Genomic DNA, 22969 nt, shown 5'->3' with positions numbered 1-22969 from the left:
ATAATAATAATAATAATGATAATAATAATAATAATAATAATAATAATAATAATAATAATAACAAAAATAATAATAATAATAATAAAGTACTTCTCTCGAGGATCAATTAGACGACCGTAATGAACAAAGAAAAATAAAATAGACCAAATGAATAAATAAAATAAGTTAGTAAATAAAATAAAACAGAACAGAATAAAATAGGCCAACTAGCCCCTGAAACACCTATTTTTCAATTTTGAACTTTTAGAAAAATAGGTGGCTAGTTCTAACTTGCGGCGAAGGTCGAGGTGAGAGTGGTTCGAATCCTGCCACCGGCGAAGTTGAACCAAGGGCATGGTTCATTAAATTCCACGCTACAAAGCCCTCTGTGAGGGGCACCGTCCTAGCCTCCCGATAAGGGGGAGTGTGTGACGTTAAACCATATCATCATCATATATATATATATATATATATATATATATATATATATATATATATATATATATATATATATATATATATATATATATATATCTTAAACTATTCCCTTCAGTAATCTCTCTCATAATTATCGTTTCGTTTTTGTTTTCTTCTCTGTTTTCTATCACATCCACTTTCATCTTTTTCTTTAGTTGCAATTCTCATTTATTCCTCTCTGCTCTCTCGCCTCCACAGACTGATTTTCTTAACCAACCCACTTGCAAATCCAAATCTGTATCTCGTCCACTTTTCTCAAGACACTTCCTCCCTTGCGAAAAACGTTTTATACTTTGATCTGCAAATGTAATTTAGGTGCAAGGCATTAGACAAGTGCAAAAATTCGGAGAGTTATCGGCGTGGGAAGATCGCCCCCCAAAAAACAAGCAGGAGTCGATGGCGCGATGGTAAAACTCGCTTTGCAGGGTTGTGTGAAAGAAATGTTATTCGCGGAGGGAGGAAGAGGCAGAGGATGAGGAGGAGGCGGGGAGCGAAGGAAGGAGGACGAGGATAAAAAGAGTGGAGGAGGAGGGAGGATAGGAAAGAAGGAGGAAGGAGTGAGGAAGGGTGGGGTGAGAAGGTGGTGGAGGAACAAAGGGAGGGAGTGGGGGAGAAAGGGAAAAGGAGAGAGGGAGGAAGTGAGGGAGGAAATGAGAGAGAGCAGGAAGAGCAAAGAGAGAGAACGAGGGAGGAAGGAGGGAGGAGAGAGTGAGGGAGGATGAGGAGAAGCGAAATGAGGAGGGAGAACAAAAAGGAGGAGAAAGGAAGGAAGAGAAGAAAAGGAAAGGAGAAGAGAGCAAAGGAGAGAGGAAGATGGAAGGAGGGGAGGAGGGGGAGGTGAAGAGTGGAGAAGAGAGGAAGGATAGGAAGAAACCAGAAGAAGGAAGAGACAAGGAAGGAGGAAAGGAAGAAGATGAACGTAACAAAAAAAAAGAAGAAGAAAAAGATGTAATTAGGAATGTGAAGTGAAACGAGAGTTGGAAACGTGACAGAGTTTGTGTGATATTGAGAGAGTGGTTGAGACGCATCTGGGTGAGTTGGGGGAGAGAGAGAGAGAGAGAGAGAGAGAGAGAGAGAGAGAGAGAGAGAGAGAGAGAGAGAGAGAGAGAGAGAGAGAGAGAGAGAGAGAGAGAGAGAGAGAGAAAGAGAGGGAGAAAGAGAGAGGAAGGGAGGGAGATAGAGGTAGGGGAGAGAGAGAGAGAGAGAGAGAGAGAGAGAGAGAGAGAGAGAGAGAGAGAGAGAGAGAGAGAGAGAGAGAGAGGGTAGAAAGAGTGAGGTTGAGAGTGAGTGTGTGAATGAGTGAGTGAGTGAGTAGTGAGGGATGGAGGGAGGGAGATGGAGGCAGAATGGAGGCAGAATGGCTGGAAGTGCTCTCACTCGAGATAGTAAGGAAGTCAAGGATTACCTTGTGTTGGTGGAGAGTGAGGTGGGGTACTGGAGGAGGAAGAGATGATGGTGATGATGATGATGATTATAAAGTAGGTGTAGTTCTGCTGCATGATGATGATGATGATGATGATGATGATGAGATGATGATTATGAAAATGATGATGACAAAGATGGGGGTACTGATGATGATGATGATGGTGCAGTGCTATTTGCTTAATTGTAAAGGAGAGAGGGAATAATGGTATCAGCATTTTGTCAGCAATAACCAGCGCTTCTAGCTCCTTGAACGCGATGAAGAGGTGATCGAGGTGGAATATATGGAATTATAGCAGAACGAAGTGATAGTAATATATATACACACACACACATTATATATATATATATATATATATATAGATATATATATATATATATATATATATATATATATATATATATATATATATTTTTTTTTTTTTTTTTTTTTGTATTTTTTTTTTTTTTTTTTTTTTGTTTTTTTGCGAATGAAGGTTAGTCCCCGACCATAATAGAATGCTACGTCCCTCTGGTCCATATGGGTGGAAATAAAATCCTTAATATATTGATGGCATAATACCTCTATCTCACAGGCATAAGTTGTTCAAGGTTAAGTAGTAAGTTTCTTTAAAGTTGTCTTTAATCATTGATTCTATTAGTAATGGCGTGTTTAATGTGTGTGTGTGCGTGCGTGTGTGTGTGTGTGTGTATTTACTTCGTTGTATCATACGGGAAGGGAGCTATGCTCGTGGTAACCCGTCTTTGTATCTTTCAGCATCAAGTTTTTTCTTAAAATCTTGAATAGTGTTTGCACACACTGTTTCTTTGTTTAATTTGTTCCAGGTATCTATCACTCTGTGTGGGAAGCTATTTTTTCAGATCTCTTCTGTAATTATCTTTTTTCAGTTTCTTTTCGTGTCCTCTTGTTTTTCCATTGCCCCATTTCAATAAATCATTCTTATCTAAGATTTCCATTCCTTTCATAATTCTATAGATAGTAGGTCTCCTCTTTCCCTTCTTTGTTCCAGAGTTGGTAATTCTAATTTGGACAGTCTTTGTTCATATGTCATTTTGGAAAGAGTTGGTGCCAGTTTTGTTGTTGCTCTTTGTATTCTTTCTAATCTTTTTATATTCTTTTTGGTACTGGGTGTCCATAGTGTTGCTGCGTACTCGAGTTTTGGTCTTATTAGTGTAGTTAAATTTTTTTATCATTTCCTCGTCCAAATAGACAAATGCCACTTTTATTGACCTCAATATATTGTAGGTTTCTCCGACTATTTTATTAATATGCTTATCCGGTGTCATGTCTTTGCTGATCATCACTCCAAGGTCTTTTTCCGAGTTTACTTTTTTGACCTCTTCTTCATCAATTTTATAATCTCTCGATATTCTGTTTTTACTTTTTCCAAATTCCATTATACTACATTTCTTGATATTGAATTTCACTTCCCACTTTTGAGTCCATTTCCAGATCTTGTCCAAGTCTTGTTGTAGTGAGTTGCAATCCTCCTCCGTTCTTACTTTCTTTAGTATTTTTGCGTCGTCTGCAAAGAAATTCATATAACACTCTACTCCTTCATCCATGTCATTTATGTATATGGCAAACATGATCGGGACCAGTACTGATCCCTGCGGGACACCACTTATCATTTCTTCCCAATTTGAGAATTTATCTCTAATTACTACTCTCATTTTCCTCCCAGTCAGGAAGTCTTTCATCCATTCCAATAATTTTCCTCTGATGCCACCTATTGACTCTATTTTCCTTATTAGTTTCTTGTGTGGTACCTTATCAAATGCCTTTTGTAGGTCCAGAAAGGCACAGTCTGCCCAACCATCTCTCTCTTTTATTATATCTATTAATCTCGAGTAGAAGCAGATCAAGTTTGTTGTACATGATCTTCCTTGTGTGTGTGTGTGTGTGTGTGTGTGTGTGTGTGTGTGTGTGTGTGTGTGTGTGTGTGTGTGTGTGTGTGTGTGTGTGTGTGTGTGTGTGTGTGTGTGTGTGTGTGTGTGTGTGTGTGTGTTATTCGCCACCATGATCTTGGATCACGTGCTGGTTTAGAGATCGACAGCTATGACCCTACCGGATGAGAGCTCAAAGCTCATGCCTGACCTGATCTATGGATACAACTGTGACCTTACACACACTTACACACACACACACACACACACACACACACACACACACACACACACACACACACGGGTGGAGAGCATTCGGAAGAAGAAGTAAAACAATAGAAAAAGGGAACGAAAAGAGGAAAAAAAAAGAGAGAAAAAGAGAAAAAGAGAAAAAGAATGGAGAAGCAGTGGACAAACAGGACTCCCATGGGATCAGGAGGAGTGCCAAATGGATCTAAAGTCGAGGAGAAAGAAAGTTTCTCTCTCTCTCTTTCCCTCTCTCTCTCTCTCTCTCTCTCTCTCTCTCTCTCTCTCTCTCCGCCCCTCCTTCCTTTCTCTCTCACTGACGGAGAAGATAAAAAAAATCGCGAGGATATGGAGATGTAGATAACAACAATGCTGGAACGTCTTCCTCAGAGGATAAATAAGTGCCAATGATCTAGGACAACGGTTCTCAGCCTAAGGTCCGTGACCCCTTGGGGGATCAGTGAGTTTCAACAGTGGGGCCACAATTCGAAAACTAGTGTTTGTTAGTGGATGCAAAGCGATTAACTTTAGTGATGAAGTGGTTTCATGGGGGGGGGGTAAAGAACAGCGATTCATAAGTGTCGAATGCATGAAAAAAAATTGTTCAGGAGCAATGACCTTAGGTCACGTTCTACGTCACACATAACCCCAGGGACCTAAGGTCACCCCCAAGGCGCCTTCATGAGGGTCGTCGTGACCTCGTTTTCTGCGAAGTAACACTAGGAATGATGTCATAGGATTTTTCTTTTTAGTATTTCCCACAATGCATTCCTGTTGATTATATTAGACACAATGTACAACCCTTTCCTTCCCCCATCCCTATCATACTTCAAGATATAGTTGTTGCGCCTTTTGGTAAAACTACTTCATAAAATGACCCAAACAAATCTGGTAACCATTTACCAGGTAATTTCATTTTCGAATCAAATTAAAATTGTCGTCCAGATCCCAGACGACAAGACGCGAAATCCCTCGAGTTTATCTTTGCCTCACACACAGTGACGATACATTGCGAAACAAAGGATTTTCGTCTTAGTCACAATATCTATAAGGATCAATTTCGTTTCCTCTCTTACTGCATAGGCTTAGGATATATATACATCATAGACATGAAATGTGTGTGTGTGTGTGTGTGTGTGTGTGTGTGTGTGTGTGTGTGTGTGTGTGTGTGTGTGATTCACCATGGTCTTGGATCACGTGTTGAACTCGTGATCGACAACTACTACCCTCTCGGAAGAGAGCTCAGAGCTCATATATGACCGATCTATGGGTAATGCTGTGACCTTACACGCACACATACCCCCAACTCCCCGCCCACGAGAGTTGGAGTAACGACTTGCAGCGCAGCGATACTGAAATTATTTCAGGCCTGGACGGGATTCGAACCCGGACCGCCGTGGTGGAAGCCGTGAATGCTACCACTGCGCTATCGAGAGAGAGAGAGAGTGTGTGTGTGTGTGTGTGTGTGTGTGTGTGTGTGTGTGTGTGTGTGTGTGTGCGCGCGCGCGCGCGTGTTGTCAGATCTCCTTACTCCATACCTACCTGTCACTTTACATAATATACTCCTATTTACACTATCATATACTTTCTCTAAATATATAAACACAACATACCACCAAGCTCTCCCACTCCAGCATTCCATTCTTTATTGTCACATTTTCTTATTCCACAAATATTCGTTACTTTCCATAAAGTGATCCTGGTTATTTTATCATACACTTTCTCTAAGTCTATAAACACTACATAGCGCCAAGCATTTCCGCTCAATTTTTAACTTTTTCACTAAATATTTTCAATTTTCATTGGTTTTCGGCCAAAGAATTTACCTTTTTTTCTTCAACTGTCTTCCCTTCCTTTGCCTTACCTTCCTTCCCCTTCCCTTTTTCTTTGTATTCATCTCCCGCACAGCTTAAGCCACTGTTGATCTTGTATATATTCTGAACTCTATCTTCTTTCTCCTTCTCTCTTTCTTTCCCTGTTGGAATATATCTTATCTCTTCCTTCACACAACTCCATACGTTGCGAGCAGGAATTTATCTTTTTCAGCTAAAGTTCATATATACTTTTCTTCTACGTTTCCATTTTCTAATTAGGGTATTACACCCTTTACATTCCTTTTATCACCCTATTCTCCACTCCTGATCAATCCATCTCGATTCCATCCCGATGCGTTTTTGTTTTTATGGTGATTACTGGTCCTTCCCGTCTCTCACACCGACTTGACGTCATCACTGTGGACAGTTTCTTTGCGTCCTCATCTCCTCTCGCAGTCGGGTGATGTTTTATGAGATATCTTGGATTCTGGGAAGGATCTGGGAGGATACTGGGGAGGAAGGAGTTGTGATGAGGAAATGTGTGCTGGAGAAGTGAGGAGTTGGGTTTTATCGTTATTTCTTTTACCCTTATCGTATATATTTAATCAATACTTCTGTTCCTGTGGACAATATTATATCGACGTTCAGGGGAATTTTAAGTTCTTTCCGTTGTTTTAGTTAGTCGGTGGTGGATGTATATCGTAAGATATTTTCTGCCCATGGGAAATGTTAAAGTGTTCTTCTTTATATTACAGTGCAGTTGGGATAGATGTTTAGTTTCTTATATAAATGTGTAAGAAAAATGGTATGTGTTCTGGTATTATTTCGGTAAAGATTAGGGAACAGTGTTATTACTATTTGTTGTCAGAAGAGAAGAAAGGATGAAGAGGTGAAGGATTAGGATAGTAGAGGAACACAAAGAGAAACACGGAAGAGGTTGTGGAAAAGAAGGAGACCACAAATGGAAAAGAGGAAAAAGAGAACAATGGTGGAAAAAGTGCATAACGAAAACAGAAGGCAAGGACAAAAGGGAAGGAAGGGATAGAGAGGAGAAAGAGGATAATAAAAGAGAGAAAAGGGAGCGGAGAGGAAAGGAGGAGGATTATATTACAGATGACCAGTGTTTCTATCCTAACAAAGAAGAGAAGTTAACAGATTTAATATGACGGTCTCAAGCATTCTTCACAGAAATACAAACGCTCTTTACAAATCCTCTTACGGATTTGTCAGAATCTTCAAGTGCCACTTCAGATTTCCCTGCGTCTGGTGAGGTTAAGTTTTTCTGCATGAAATGCCAAGGAATTGACTTCCCTGTACGTTTTTAAGTTGTTTATATGTTGACACGTATCACTTGTACAGTCCCTTCGGCTATTGTCGTTTTCCAAGACGATATTTCTCTTCGATGTCCTCACCAATTTGTCATTATTTCTGTGGGTCACCTAGGTTATGCCCATACTTGCTTTAGAAATTATAATAGAATAGTATTAATAATGAATAAACGAATAGATGAAATATGTTGACGAGGCATGAAGATCTAGACTTCCATGGTTCCATCTACGGAAACATTAGTGAACAATGCTTTGACATCAAGTGACATCGTAACTAACTTCTTACCTGTGATGTCCATATCTATAAGCATCAACACAACTCAAAAAATATATCAGATGTGCGCTTTTCATAAATCCTATATACATATTCATATATACATATAAATATACACATACATACACACATGCTTATATACCTACATATAGATAAATACATACAAATATGCACATACACGTATCTACACATAATTTTATTTACCTTTGAATTCATTCTCGCAAAGTCCCTTTCCTAACTCTGCATTTACGAAGAGAATAGTTGCATCCGCTTGGAAAGAAGCGATGGAGCGAAAATTGAATAGAAGGAATCTGCATGAAAATGAAGACGGGGAAAGGTGGAGGCGAAGTCATGCAAGAGAGAGGAACTAGAAGATTCGGCGAGTCGGCGAGGAATCAAGAATGCGATGGAGAAGGAAAAGAACGAGACGAAGAGGAAAAGGAGGGCAAGGAGGAGGAGGAGGAGGAGGACGAGGGTGAGGGCGAGGAGGAGGAGGAGGAGGAGAAGGACGAAAGTGAGGGCAAGGACGAGGAAAAGGACGAAGACAAAAATGTAGACGAAGACAAAGGGCAAGACATAGACGAAGCGGAGAAGTAGGACAAGATCCAAATTCTGAGGAGAAAGGTCAAAACACAAGGATGAGGAAAAGGATGAGATAAAGGATAAGGGTGTAGATAAGAATGAGGATGAGAGTGAGGATGAGGATGAGGGTAAAGATAAAGATGAGGAAAATGGTGATGATGGTGATGATGAGGAGGAGAAGAAGGATGGGGATGAGGTTGAAGATGAGGATTAAGATGAGACTGACAAAAGGATGAGGGTGAGGACAAGGATGAGAGTAAAGATAAAGATGAGGGAAATGTTGATGATGGTGATGATGACGATGATGATGATGATGATGATGATGATGATGATGATGATGATGATGATGATGACGATGATGATGAAGAGGAGGAGGGGGATGAGGAGGAGGAGGATGAAGATGAGGATAAAGATGAAGTCTGGCTTGTGTTCGCTCGGAAGGAACACAAGCCTTGAGCAAGACCGAGAAATAATTCATTCTTACATTTAATTCCATCTCTTTCTCACCGGAAGCGGAGGAAGGAAAGTTAAGGCAAAGTTCAAAACATTGTTTTCACTCCGCCTTAAGTTCTCGTTTATTTTGGGAAAAGAGGAAAGAAAAGAAAAAGAAAATAAGGATGAAAAGAAGAAAACAAGAAAGGTGTAAAAACAAACAAATTGACGTCATCTCTCCTTAGGATTTTTTTTCATATGTTTAGTATAATTTTTTATAAGAAATATGGGATTTTTTTTTTTTTTTTTTTTTTTTTTTTTTGTATTCCATATAAAATTAATTGATGACACAAACTAACAAGTTGAAGTAGGTGGGAAGAGGGAAGACTGGGGTCTTATTCCGAGTTTCATTCTTGACTAGTTTCGCTACTAGCCCTGTAGCACTTCTTTTGAAAAAGCTTCTAGCGAAACTAGTCAAAAATAAAACTCGGAACAAGACTCCAGTCTTTCCTCCTCTCACCCACTTCATATTACTAATTACCTTTATCCAAGTCTACGATTTCAATTTTCATACTAAGAGACAAATGGTTGTGATCCTGATCCTACAAGATGGACGGCAGAGAGAATCATCTCCCTCCATCTGAAGGTGGAGCCCCGAGGAGATGACATACGGTCTTCGGATCGGGCCCAAGATCTCTCACACGTCCAACTTCAACCATATCAATATATATATATATATATATATATATATACATATATATATATATATATATATATATATGTATAAGGTGGAGGGAGTAAAACGAAGACTATCTAGGGATTGATCTACTCTAACGTTTCAACCAACTTGGTCTTCTTCAGAGAGATGTACAGGAAGGTTTTACATGGAGTGATATAAATCGTAACCCATGTAAAAACTTTCTGTACATTTCTCTGAAGAAGACCAAGTTGGTCAAAACGTTAGAGTAAATCAATTCCTTGATCGTCCTCGTTTTGCTCCTGCCACCCAATATATATATGTATATACATATGTATGTATATATATATATATATATATATATATATATATATTATCAACCACCATGCACTTTAATCCTAAGCCATCAACATCGGACGAACCGTGGAGGCACATGCAGAAATTGAAACGTGGTACGCATGTGCCTCCACGGTTCGTCCGATGTTGATGGCTTAGAATAAAAGTGCATTGTGGTTGATAAAAATGTATCTCTAGTCACTGGGACCCATTCAGTGTTGTACATACATACACACATATATATAAACATATATATATATATATACATAGATATATATATATATGTGTGTGTGTGTGTGTGTGTGTTTTAACATATATACAAAGAGAAGGAGGGGGGAGGCAGGGCGGGAGAGAGAAAGAGTTATTTCGTGGTGCGCCCGATCACGAGCTGCCTAAAAGCCTCGATCGCATTAGCCACAAGAAGGAAATTCGTTCAAGTCTGCGACCGTGTCAAGGGATTGAAATCTATCTCCTCTAAGAAGGTGTCCAGTTCTTTTTCATTTCCAAACTCTCCTTTAAGTTTCTTGGAGTCAAAGGGCTGGAAAACACTCGGTTCCCTTTCTTTCCGCTTCCAGGCTACCTGGAATTGAGATAGACAGCTACAGATTCCATACTCTCACCGCCTCATTTCTCCCTTCCAGTCTTAATTTCTTCCTATTTCCTGGAATTCGAGACCCAGGAGAATATCCAATTCCTTTTCCTTTGCTCTCATCATTCTGGGTTTTCTGGATTCTTAGAAGAGGTCTTCAAGTTCTTTTCTGACTGCTATGTTCCAACCATATGTCTTTTTAACCTTAAACCTTTCTTATTTTTTGGGGGGTAGAAGGAAACGATCTCTAATTCATTTTCGTTCTTCCTTTTTCTCCTCCAGGTTCCCTGGATTTTTAGAAGAAATTTTGAGGTTCGTCTCTCACTGTCAATCTCCTTTAACCATAGGTTCTTTTTCATTATTTTTTTTAAATCTCCATCAATATGTCCGCTTACCTCAGATTTTTTTTTTTTTTTGGGGGGGGGGTTTACAAGCAACGGGCTGGGCCGGACCCCACTACGCGGGGGCTCGGCCCTTCAGGCGAGCTTGTTTCACTTGCAAACGCCTTCGGCCAATCAGTCGTCTCCGTTCCCGTGACATCGCCTCTCTTGGCCAATCAGTTGTCTCCGTTGCCATGCCGTCGCCATTCTCTCAGCCAATCAGGGGCCGGAGGGGACGTGTCCCCTTGAGGGATTTCCGGTTTCCGGTCCGATTCAGATTGATATCAACAGGAATTCTTTTATTAGTATATAGACAAGTAAATATATTCTTTTTCTTCCTTCCAGGTTTCCTGGATTCGAGGAAGAGACCTCCAGGTTCTCTCCTCCGACCGACACACCTTCTCGACCGACCTCCGGATATCCGTTCTTCCGGGGCCAAGCAGGAAGTCGGCTATCGATCGCCACTGGAAACCGAAGAAGGCGCTGAAGAAGAAAGTTGACTTCAAGGGCGCTCGACATCGGAGGAGTCTGACCCAGTCCCGAGTCGATGTGTACACAAGTGATGTTGGTACAAAAAAGAATGGCGACGGGGGCTTGAGAATAGTCGATAGAGAAAAGATGCCTAAAATTGGACATCATTCCCTTGCTTCCAGGAATACACTGACTCGTAGCTTGGAAGAGACATCTGAAACAGGGTACCGTTACAAAACTCAGAATCATATCGACGAATCAAAACATCATCAAGTCGATTATTACAGAAGTAGGGCTCTCACAAAGGAACATAGGTATGACCGGGGAATGATGAGAATAGCCAAAGAAAATGAGATGTCTATCAATAAGCACAACTCTTTGATTACAAATGACATCAAGATACCCGGGAATAGTTCTTGTGGTTCACATCATGAGGTGAACGGTAATTTCCTCGTAAGGAAAAACCCACAAATGTTACGTACATCAGAACCACGCACAGCAACAATCAGACGAAGACGATGGACAAGAGAGAGTCACCTCAAACAGGAAAACTCACACGTGTCTGAACCACCCACAAGAACACGAGAACCATGGCCTGAAAATCAATCAGAGTCCCTGGATAATTCCCAAGTGGAGTTTTCTAGAACCTCCTATCACCTTCATCACCAACTACACAACATCCCCCAAGATTACGAGCCTCTCCATCACCATCCACAGCAACATCACCACCACCAACATTACCAGCAACACCAACACCGTCCCCAACACCAGCACAAGAACAAAGTCTATTACTTCCAGGACAATTCGCAAGAGGAAGATGATGAAGACACTTCCTGGAACGATGACCACCGAACTCGCTCACAGGAATCCAGCGTCATCTCCGGCCATCATCCAAAATTGGTCGCTGATTGGTCGTATGTGGATAACGAGAAGGGGCTACCTGCAAACCAGACAGGGGACCTTGTCGTAGAAGCAGCCCCTCCCGCCCACAGGACCTTCCTTCAGGTTTCCAAGAAGACGTTCCCCTTCGGAGAAGGATCAAATTCCGACCCCACCGTCAGGCAGCCTAAAAATCTCCCCTCGACATCTCCCCCTCTTCCCCTTCGTCCTCCTCGGACCATAAATGAACCATTACTGACCCGAGGACTGACAGTAAAAGCCAAATCGCACTCGAAACGATCATCCTCGAAAAAGTCGTCCTCGGAACAGACGCCCCCGGCAAAGTCGTCCTACTCTTTCTCGCCCAAGTACTCCTTGAAATCTAAACCGTCGCCATCCTTTTCCGGGTCCTCGTACTCCAACTCCAACGACCTGACCCTCGACTGGAGGGCAGACGACTTCACCCTCCAGATCAGGTACACCGAGCCTGAGGACGCAGGCACATACATCTGTCAAGTCAATACAGAGCCTTCCATGGTTCAGGTTGTCAGGCTCAACGTCATAGGTGAGTAGAGAAATAATAACACTTGTCTATGGTAATGTCTGTGATCGACAACGACAGTGCTACGGTGAAGCGTGATGGGATAATTGAAGCTGGGGTGGGGGGATGACGCTACCGAGTTGATGCCACAGATACACACACACATATACACAGACACATATACATATACATTGGGGTGATCAATTCAAAGCACTGTTTTATTCCTACTACTAACAACTGTTTCTCTGTTGCAACAGACATGGTGGCGGAGATCGTTGGGAAACAGGAGCTCTTTGTGAAAGCGGGAACCCCAGTTGCTCTGACGTGCAGAGTCCGACATGGGGATCTTATGCCTGGTAAGCATAAAGCTTAATTTCCTTTACCTTATTTTGAGTTTGGATCCCAAGAAGGACTGGTCAAGAAATAATCACAGGAAAAATGTTACGTTGATAATTATGAAACGATCTGACATCATATGCTGTACGAAGTAATCTAGAGATAGCGTGGGATAGTGTCAATAGTGTGACATATAACTAGGTGACTAATCATAGTCACCAGGAAACCTTGTAAGACATGTAGCCATACTAACCAGATGTCATTACCAAAGCTTTAGAACAATATTTTTTTTTCAGTTTGTATATTTTTCATCACCTTACATAGGTATTTATATTCTTATAATCTGTTGAGTCAGTAATTAAATAACTTCATAGTTTTGTATATTCATATGGTCACACACACACAAAGAAACACACACACAGCCCAACCTCGAACATTAGACGAGTTGAAATTTAAATATGATTAGAAATAAAAAATATAGATTAAGTTGGAACCGTACATGAATTTGAGGCTTGGTAGGATTAAATGGAGAGTAGAAGACGGGACCCGACGAGCGTTGCTCCTTTCCTGTATAATACAATTAGGTACATACACATACATACACACACACACACTACCACTACCACTACCACACACTACCACTACCACTACCACACACTGCCACTACGGAGGTCCGGGTTCGATCCTCGCCCGGGGCTGAAATAATATCAGTATCGCAGCGCTGAGGGGTGTTACTCCAACTCTCGTGGGCGGGGAGTTGGGTGTGTGTGTGTGTGTGCAAGGTCATAGCATTACCCATAGATCGGACCTACGAGCTCTGAGCTCTCTTCCAGGAGGGAAATAGCTGTCGATCACGAGTCCAACACGTGATCCAAAGACTAAGTGAAAAGACTAAGACTAAGTGAATACACACACGCTCGTGTTAGGCAAAGTAAAATGAAAATAATACCGAATAGTTGAAGGAAACTTGAGGAAAATTCGAGAAGAGGTAAAAATTAATTTGAGAGAGATAAGAGAAAAACAGAAGAAAAATGAAAAAATAGAGAATGAAGTGGTGATTAGATTGGAAAAAATTGAAACACTATGGTTAGAAATTTAGTTTACAAATTAAAACATCATAATTACATGGCGGAAAGAATCCCACATAACATCGATATAACTGAGAGGGAATCGTGAAAAGAATAATGTAAGAGAAAGCACATCAACAATTGTGGATAAATACTCCAATATGATGATGATGATGATGATGATGATGATGATGATAACAATAATATGAAAAATAGAATAAAAACAGTGTTTAGGTTAGGTAGTTACGGAAAAGGATGGGCGCGGCCACCTAAAACTTAAATTCAGCCAAAGGCCACGGTAAACAAAATCTTCGGTAGCAAAAAAAAACTCACCAGATCGGAGAAAACGTAAGGCCTTGTTTAAACTAGCGGTTTGAACCGCGCGGAAACCGCGGCGGTACCGCATAGTCAAAGAAAAAATGCTCGGTTGTGTGTGAACACCTCCATTGATTTACATTGTAATTGAACCGCTGCGTTTCAAACCGCTAGCGTGAACAAGGCCTTAAGGATATATTGGGTAAAGAGAGGTGCTACTGAGGGAAAGAAAAAATACATATACATATATATATATATATAGATATACAAATAAACATATACATATACACAAACACATATTCGCCATTTGGATTTCAACCTGTGAGAAGCCCTAAGGCCTGTTTCATTAATTTCGTAGTCTTCTGGGTCTATGAATAGAAATTCCAATTACCGTAACAGCGTTTGTGTTCATCTGACCAAACCCGCGCTTCGAATACGAGCCGAGGTGCCCATTGTCAATTAGTCCATCTCAACCTGTCCGTAAGAGGTGAGTCTACTCTCTCTTTCAAGTTCTCGCTAAGCCTTTCCGTTGTGGATCCATTCCACTTTCGGACCAATAACTTTGCTGTGTTGATGAATAAAGGCATTGTTGTTAGTCGCGTCTAGGGAACAATTGTCGCGTCTGGGGAACAATTGTCGCGTCTAGGGAGCAATTGTCTCGACGCTTTGATCACCCGTGCCACACACATCAAAGCCATCGGGTGTACTTTCTTCCTCTTGTGCCCTCTCCCTCTATATGTGGTTCTCACTGAACAAGTTCCAAGTGGTCAGTGTTTTAGGGGTTCTGGGGACGTTCCTACAGAATAGTCACGTAGTTGTCTTTTATGACTGAAGACTAATCGCCACTCGAAAAAGAATGTCGGTCAATTTTGAATTTCGTCGTTTCTCTATTCTGCTTCCCATCTTAAATCTCTCCTTTGCCAGTTCTTTGGCTCCACTTATTCGGTGTGATATTGTACTCAAGGATAGAACCGATAGTTAAAGCTAGCACAACTCAATTGTATAGAATTACTCTGTTAGGTGAATATATGCATATACCATAGGCTTTTTCCCCCTTACAACGGAGGTAGCCAAAAACACAAAAGCATAAATTCCATTCCCACCCATTCTATCCTTACGTATTCTACTCCCATGCACTCCCCCTCCCTCCCTCTTATCTTGGCTCCTCCTGGATGACGGGTCATCCCTGCATCTCGCCCACTGTCCTAGGTCAGAAGCAGTGTTATGTGAATACAGCGAGGGGAACACACGCACACACACACACACACACACACACACACACACACACACTCACAAACACTTAATCTATTCTGCCCTCGAATAATGAAGAGCTTTAAGGCTAATGATCTTTAAACTATAAGAACCAAAAGATACGGAATAATATAAGCAAGAGTCCTGTAAACCACAGACACACTAGTACAAATAGGTGAATACAAATAGGTAGCTTTAATAAGGTCGTAATAAATAGACAATCATATTAGGGGGTAATTAAGAATTGGTAACTGAAAATTGGTCATTATAGGTAGGAAACCACAATCTAATAAATACAAATAGAGCAAAGTAGGCATATGATAAGTATAAATGTGTGGATATAAATATCTTAGTGTAAATATCAGAATATGTACAAGAAAGATAATAATGAATAATAAAGGATAAATAATAAAGGATAGATAATTAAGGATATCAATAAAGGAAGATAGATGAAGAAGACATGGGTCTTGGTCCTGGATTTTTTTCGTAACCAGCTTTACCTTAAGCCTCTTTGGAGGAACGAGCTTAAGGCGAAACAGATTAAGAGAATATCACATTGGGTTTTCCACGGGCTTCGCCAGCGCCGACCGTTGAGAGTTCGTTTGAGCAAAAACGGCTTCGGTTACAATATTTGAATTTTCAAATCCCCAAATATCAAATCATCTCTCCGTCATATACAACAAAAATGAATGATGTACCGAGAGCTTGTAAACCTATTCGAATGTTAGACATTTTGTTGAAATGTTCTTAGAGATGTCTAGATTTCTGTAAGCGAAGTCATATTCTAGTTATTCTAATGGAGGTTGGAGGTAGGACGTCGAAGGAAAAATATCCCAGTGTGATAACCAACACGTATTAATAGATAAACAAAAATACAAATAAGCAGAACTGGGAGCGTTACCGCCGGACAGGTAGTGCGTTACCGAAAAATCCATATGTATACATATACGCATTGTATATATATATAATATATATATATACATATATATGTGTGAATATATATATATATATATATATATATGTAATATATACATATGTACATATATACATATGTATATAATACGTACTGACGGAAACGCACCCAGATTTTTCGGTAACGCACTTTACCTGTCCGGCGGTAACGCGCCCAGCTCTGCAAACAAATTAGCATAGTTACAAAGGATTACAAAGGAGAAGCATACCGACAGGAGACCTTTTGGTCTATAACTAATTAAATTCAACTTGAAGAATTCGTGCACAGAGTGACCATCTCATCTCATGTGTTGATCTCCCTCCCCTCCCCCTCCCCCAGGATTCATCTTCTGGTACAAAGGGAAGAACCTGGTGGACTATGCCTCGACTGGTGGACGCATCCAGGTCCTCACGAAGCCCGAAGGGCAAAGCCAGCTCGTCCTCCAGAACGCTGTTCCTTCGGACTCTGCGAACTACACCTGTTACCCTCCAGGCGGGACCTCAGCCTCGGTACAACTCGGTGTCATTGTGGGTGAGTACGAAGGTGGCGGCACACTAAGCGTTTCTCGATAGCATGCTATTTGCTTTTGCTACTTCGTTTTGAGTTGAGATTATTTTGGTTATAATGTTCTAGACTTCCGGAAGAATGTCTCAACAATGTGTCCAACATTCGTATGGGTTTAACTTCTCTTTGTGTGTGTGTGTGTGTGTGTGTGTGTGTGTGTGTGTGTGTGTGTGTGTGTGTGTGTGTGTGTGTGTGTGTGTGTGTGTGTGTGTGTGTGTGTGTGTGTGTGTGTGTGGTTCACCACCATGGTCTTGGATCACGTGTTGAACTCATGACCGACAACTATTTTCCCTCCCAGAAGAGAGCTCAAAGCTCATGTATGACCAATCTGTGTGTGTGTGTGTGTGTGTGTGTGTGTGTGTGTGTGTGTGTGTGTGTGTGTGTGTGTGTGTGTGTGTGTGTGTGTGGTTCACCACCATGGTCTTGGATCACGTGTTGAACTCGTGACCGACAACTATTTTCCCTCTTCCGGAAGAGAGCTCAAAGCTCATGTATGACCGATCTGTGTGTGTGTGTGTGTGTGTGTGTGTGTGTGTGTGTGTGTGTGTGTGTGTGTGTGTGTGTGTGTGTGTGTGTGTGTGTGATATCCTAGTTATTCAAATGGAGGTTGGCGGTAAGATGTTGGAGGGAAATTATCCCAGTGTGATAACCCCTTTAGACCTCCATCAACCTGGATATGCATATATTCTTACAGGCAATCCACAAAAACAACTGATTGATTCCGTGATCGAACACGAAAGATGGATTCTTTCGCTCCCCGGCCGACCCTTCCAACTTTGGACCTGTGTCACATAGACGACGGGTTCAAAGAAAACGGGGAAAGGTCCTCCCAATGTCAATTCACAGAACGTCAACTACCACTAACGCAGAAACAAAAATCTATCCTAAGTGATTGATTGTTGGTCAGGATGGTGATGATAGCAATTGATGTGATGGTGATAGAAAGACCTAAGAACAGATGACTGGATGGAGTAAAGGGGTTATCCCACTGGGATATTTTTCCTCCAACATCCGATTAATCGGTGGTACCGCCCACCTCCAGCATTTTTCCGCTGTAAAATCCCTATGGCAAACTGTTTCGTTTTCTCAACAATTTTGATAGAATGTCAGTTGATGCATATGCTGGTGCAAATTTATTTTCCTCCAGCATATCAGGTTCCTTCCCGAAAGCTGTGGGCTTCAAACCTGAAAACCACCAGAGTAAAGACGTTATCACACTGGGCTATTTTTCCTCCGACTGTTGGAGCAGATTTATAGCCCACAGCTTTCGGGAAGGAATCTGATATGCTGGAGGAAAATAGATTTCCTCCAGCATATCAAATGACATTCTATGTAAATTGTTGAGAAAACAAAATAGTTTGCCATAGTGATTTTACGGCGGAAAAAGTTCTGGAGGTGGACGGTACCGCCGATTAATCGGAGGTTGGAGGAAAAATAGCCCAGTGTGATAACGCCTTAAGAGTAGAGTAGTAGTAGATGGCGATAGAGAAGAAAGTGGGGAAAGGAGGAAGGAAAGAAGGAAAGTGGGGAAAGGAGGAAGGAAAGAAGGAAGGTGGGAAGAAAGGAGGGTAAGAGGGGGCGAGGGAAGGAGGGGAAGAGAGAAGGAGGGGGCGAGGGAAGGAGGGGACAAGGGAAGGAGGGGAAGAGGGAAGGATGGAAGGGAAAAGGGAAGGAGGGGCGAGTGAAGGAGGGGGCGAGGGAAGAAGGGGGCGAGGGAAGGAAGGGAAGAAGGAAGGAGGGGAAGAGGTAAGGAGGGGGCAAGGGAAGAAGGGGAAGAGGGAAGGATGGAAAGGAAAAGGGAAGGAGGGGAAGAGGGGAAGAGGGAAGGAGGGGAAGAGGGAGGGAGGGGAAGAGGGAAAGAGGGGAAGAGGGAAGGAGGGGCGAGTGAAGAAGGGGAAGAGGGAAAGAGGGGAAGAGGGAAGAGGGAAGGAGGGGAGAGAGTGAGAGTGGGCGAGTGCGGAAGTTTAATAAAACTGATGAATTGGATCGGGTTACAAAAGAATTGACAGATGAAAAATTGGAACGCGGGTTGTGCTGGGTCAGGGAAGGAAGGGGGTTAGCTAATAGGACGATGGAAATAAAAAAGGAAAAAATAAAATATATTGTGGAATGGATGAGTTTATTCTCTTTTATACTGCCTTCCGTCAGGATATTTTATTGATCTCGGTAACACATTCTTGTATGTACGAGTATGTCAATAGCAAAATATAAACGACAAGAGACCCCTTCATATGTTAAGGAATGTATGCAAAACAAAAAATAGATAAATAATAACAATAATGATAACAATAATGATAATAATAATAATAATAATGATAATAATAATAATAACAATAACAGTAACAAAATAAAATAAGATAATGAAATAATCTAACTTTTTTATAAGTTTCTTTACGTTTTATTTATTTTCTTATAAGTTCCTGTCACGCATGCGCGATTGAAGTGAGTTCGTTTGAGTAGAAACGACTTCGGTTACAATCTTTTATTTTTCGAATGACTGAATGACGAACTAAGAAGAATTAAACCTAGATTACGAATATAAGACACGTTGCAATAAAGTCCTTAGAGAAGTCTAGAATACTGTAAGCGTTGTCTTCCAGCTTTATTCACAACATTTGAAGGGAATCGTGATAGCGTGACTGGGGCTTAAGTTCCTTTGTTTCCATTACTTTTTGTAAGTCATAAAACTCTTTGTAAGTTCATATATCCCTTACGAGTTTTATTAGGATATGAAAATCCAAGTTTTCTTTGTAGATTACAATATATTTTCTCTTTATAGTTTCATAATCTTTGCAATCTGTTGTACTAAAGTCATATAATGTTCGTAAACTGACAAATTCTCTTTAAGTTCCAATAATATTTGCGAATATATATATATATATATATATATATATATATATATATATATATATATGTATATATATATATATATATTACGTTCTTGTGTTTTTCATGGGTTCCAATACTCTTAGTATTATACGCCCTACTAACTCTCATGTAGTTTTTTAAGTTCTTTCACTCTTTGTTACTGAAAATAGCCTGTAGTTCTCAGAAATCTTTGTAAGTAAATTCTCTTCCCTCTCTTTTGTTTTTCTTTTTTCTCTTTTTACTTTTGATTTATCTTATCTTATTTTCCAGACGAGAGACAAGCGGCAATGCAGCAAGGCAGTGGCGGGTCGACCACATTCATCACCAACACCAACACCGAAACCGACGACGACAGCAACTCCTACGTCACATCCTCGGCCGGCAACCTCGGCCGGAACCTCGCGTGGCCCGTTGGCAACGCCACTATGTTCCTCTTCGTCTTGAGCTTCCTGTATAAGGGCGACTTCCTCGACCTCCTGCTGGGGGAGACGGTCTCGCGTGTGGCACTCACCCTGAGTGCCGGGCTGGCACTCCTGTCCCTCATCAATTATGGGCCGGATGTCCTCATCATGACCCCCGGCCTCGTCATTCTTGCAACCGCGTTTCTTCTGCAGTGGTGGTGGTGGTACCCAGGGCACGAGGCAAGCAAGGGTGGAGGAGGAGGAGGAGGAAGAGGAGGAAGAAGAAGAAGAGAAGGAAAAGGAGGAGGAACAGGAGGAACAGGAGGAGGAGGAGGAACAGGAGAAGGAATAGGAACAGGAGGAGGAACAGAAGGAAGAGGAACAGGAGGAACAGGAGGAGGAGGAGGAACAGGAGGAGGGGGAAGCGGAGGAGGAAGAAGAGGAGAAGGAGGAAGAGGAGGAAGAGGAGGAACAGGAGAAAGGGGAGGAAGAAGAGTAGGAGTAGGAAGAGTAGGAGAAGGAAGAGGAGGAGGAAAAGGAGGAAGAGGAGAAGGAGGAGGAATAGGAAGAGGTTGTCCTCCGGACACAGGCTCCTCTCCACACTCCCCATCCTCCTTTCCCTCCTCGTCCTCCATCCCTTTCCTCCATCACTCCATCTTCCCATCAACATCTCCCTTCCACTCTTCCTTCCTCTTCTCCTTTTCCTCCACAAATTCGTTCGTCTTCTTATCCTCCTCCTGCTCTTCCTCCTCCTTCATCTCCTCCATTTTTCCTTTGCCCTTCAACATTTCAACCACAATTTTTCTATTTTTTTGTTCTGACACTTCTGCTATTAATCAAAACACTCTTATGGTGACGAAACTTGTCCTAAGACGTCGTCTCCAACCAAACTGCAGAATGGAACCAGATGAAGGAAGGGCATCAACTTGGCTGATGAGCGTCAGTCATCACGACCCAGATAGATTCGTTTCTTTGCTAAAACCTCAAAGAAGAGGTGAATGGGCAATAAAGAGCGAAAGTCAAAGAGAACGATCGAAGGAAAGAGACAAAGAACCAAAGGTATGCCTTCATTCGGGAGGTCTGAAACAGGAGGAGAGTTTTTTGAGTAAAGACGAAGAAGAAGAAGAAGCAGCAGAAGAAGCAGAAGAAGAAGAAGAAGAAGACTACATCTTAGATCATAAAGACCCCTTATCTCTTTTGGATGAAGAACATGATGGCCACCTTCTCCAGTCCCTCAAGGTACAGAACTCGCGGCTTCAGCCGAAGAACCTAAAACAGGGAAAGGTTCTCTGGAGTCAAAACGAAGAGAGTAACGACTTCGGGAACCCAAAGCTCTTGGACTCCAAAAACTCTAGAGAACCACTGACTCCAGGAGACGTCCAGAAGACACGTCCTCCTCCAGGGCTCGAGGCCCAGCCCATCCGGAAGGTCAAAGAGGATTATAGGTCCTTCTCGAGATTGAAGGACGACGAAGAACGTTGTCAAGAATGTCAGGCAAATCTTCCAGAGGAAGTACCTAGTGATAATCATCTTCTTCGTCCAGCATGTCACCCTTCTCTTCCTTTTCCTAATGCTCCTCACCACACTCTTCCTTCTCCTCCTCCTCCTCATGCTCTTAGCCTTCCTTTTCCTTTGTCTCCTCCTTATACTCCTGACTCTTTTCCTCTAACTCCCCTAAATCACCACACTCCTCCTCCTCATACTCCTAGTTTTCCTCCTGTCTCTCCTTGTCCTTATACTCCGCTTTCTCTTCCTCTAACTCCTTTTCTTCATCTTCATCCTACTCCTCCTTGGTTCTTCCCCCACACTCTCAAGCTCTTGCTAGTCGTCGACTTGGGACTCGGAGTGTGGGAGAGGGGGGAGGGGGAGTGGGAGGAGAAGGGGAGTGTGGAGAATGGGGGCGAGGGGGAGTGGGGGAAGAGAGAGGGAGTGGAGGAGAGGAGGGAGTGTGGGGAGAGGAGGGAGTGGGGAGAGGATGGAGTGTGGGGAGAGAGGGGTAGTGTGGAAGACGGGAGTGGGGTAGAGGAGGAGGGGTGGGGAAGAGGGGAGTGGAGGGAGAGGGGTGTGTGTGGAATGGGGGGAGAAGGGGGCACTTCCCGAGACCACAGAACACCCCCCTACTCCTTCCCCCCTCTCATTTCCACCAGAAATCTCTTCCCGCCAATCTTCCCTCCTCCAGCCTTCCCATGAGGACACAGAAGCTAAGTGAATGAATGTCCAGGCCCGTGTGTTATATTATATATTATCTGTTTGTACTTCTTCCGGAAATATTTTCATAAATAAATGTGAAACTATCTACTGACACGGTTTTTCGCTAACCTTTGCTTCTTGTTAGATAATAAGAGCACAAAGATAGTGCAGAAAAAATAAACTTTTTTGTTCAGTTATATTTTCAGGATTCGTATTCAGTCATTGTAAGCCAGTCCACTTCTAAATATGATCATGAAAAAAGAATAATAATACTGAACACTCAATTATAAACGATATATTTCAACATATATGTATATATATATATATATATATATATATATATATATATATATATATATATATACACTTTCTATCTCCTTTGCACTTTATTTATATTTCCCTCCTACACTATCTTTCTCCCTCTTCACTCTTTCATTCACTCATCATTTTCTTACTCATTGTCTTATTCGCCCCCTCCCACCTTCACTCAGTCCCTCTCATCCTCCCTCACTTACTCCTCCACTCATTTCCTTCCTCCCTCATCCACTCCCCCTCTCTCTCTCTTTCTCCATCTCTCGCTCGTTCATTTTTCATTTTCGCATTTCAAACTCCATGAACATTTTTGTTCTCGCATTCTTAATTTATTTCTTTTCCTTCTTTCCTTCCCCTTTTATTTATTTCTTGTATTTCC

General features: G+C 41.8%; 1 protein-coding gene across 1 annotated transcript in view; it reads left to right on the top strand.

The window, feature by feature from the left end:
- LOC143040506 (uncharacterized) overlaps window positions 1-22301 on the top strand; it is a 58636-nt gene extending 36335 nt beyond the window's left edge. The window contains exons 3-8 of the mRNA XM_076211598.1: window positions 10789-12358; window positions 12592-12690; window positions 16595-16786; window positions 19958-20386; window positions 21296-21582; window positions 22236-22301. Coding sequence (XP_076067713.1) covers window positions 10789-12358; window positions 12592-12690; window positions 16595-16786; window positions 19958-20386; window positions 21296-21582; window positions 22236-22301 — 2643 coding nt within the window. The remainder of the gene's footprint in view (window positions 1-10788; window positions 12359-12591; window positions 12691-16594; window positions 16787-19957; window positions 20387-21295; window positions 21583-22235) is intronic.
- The last annotated feature ends 668 nt before the right edge of the window (window positions 22302-22969 follow it).

This window comes from Oratosquilla oratoria, chromosome 28 (assembly GCF_046742065.1).
Source record: "Oratosquilla oratoria isolate Oo_2021 chromosome 28, ASM4674206v1, whole genome shotgun sequence".
In the NCBI taxonomy this organism is placed as follows: domain Eukaryota; kingdom Metazoa; phylum Arthropoda; class Malacostraca; order Stomatopoda; family Squillidae; genus Oratosquilla; species Oratosquilla oratoria.
The sequence above is the reverse complement of the archived record's forward strand: the minus strand, read 5'-3'. Positions and strand labels throughout refer to the sequence as shown.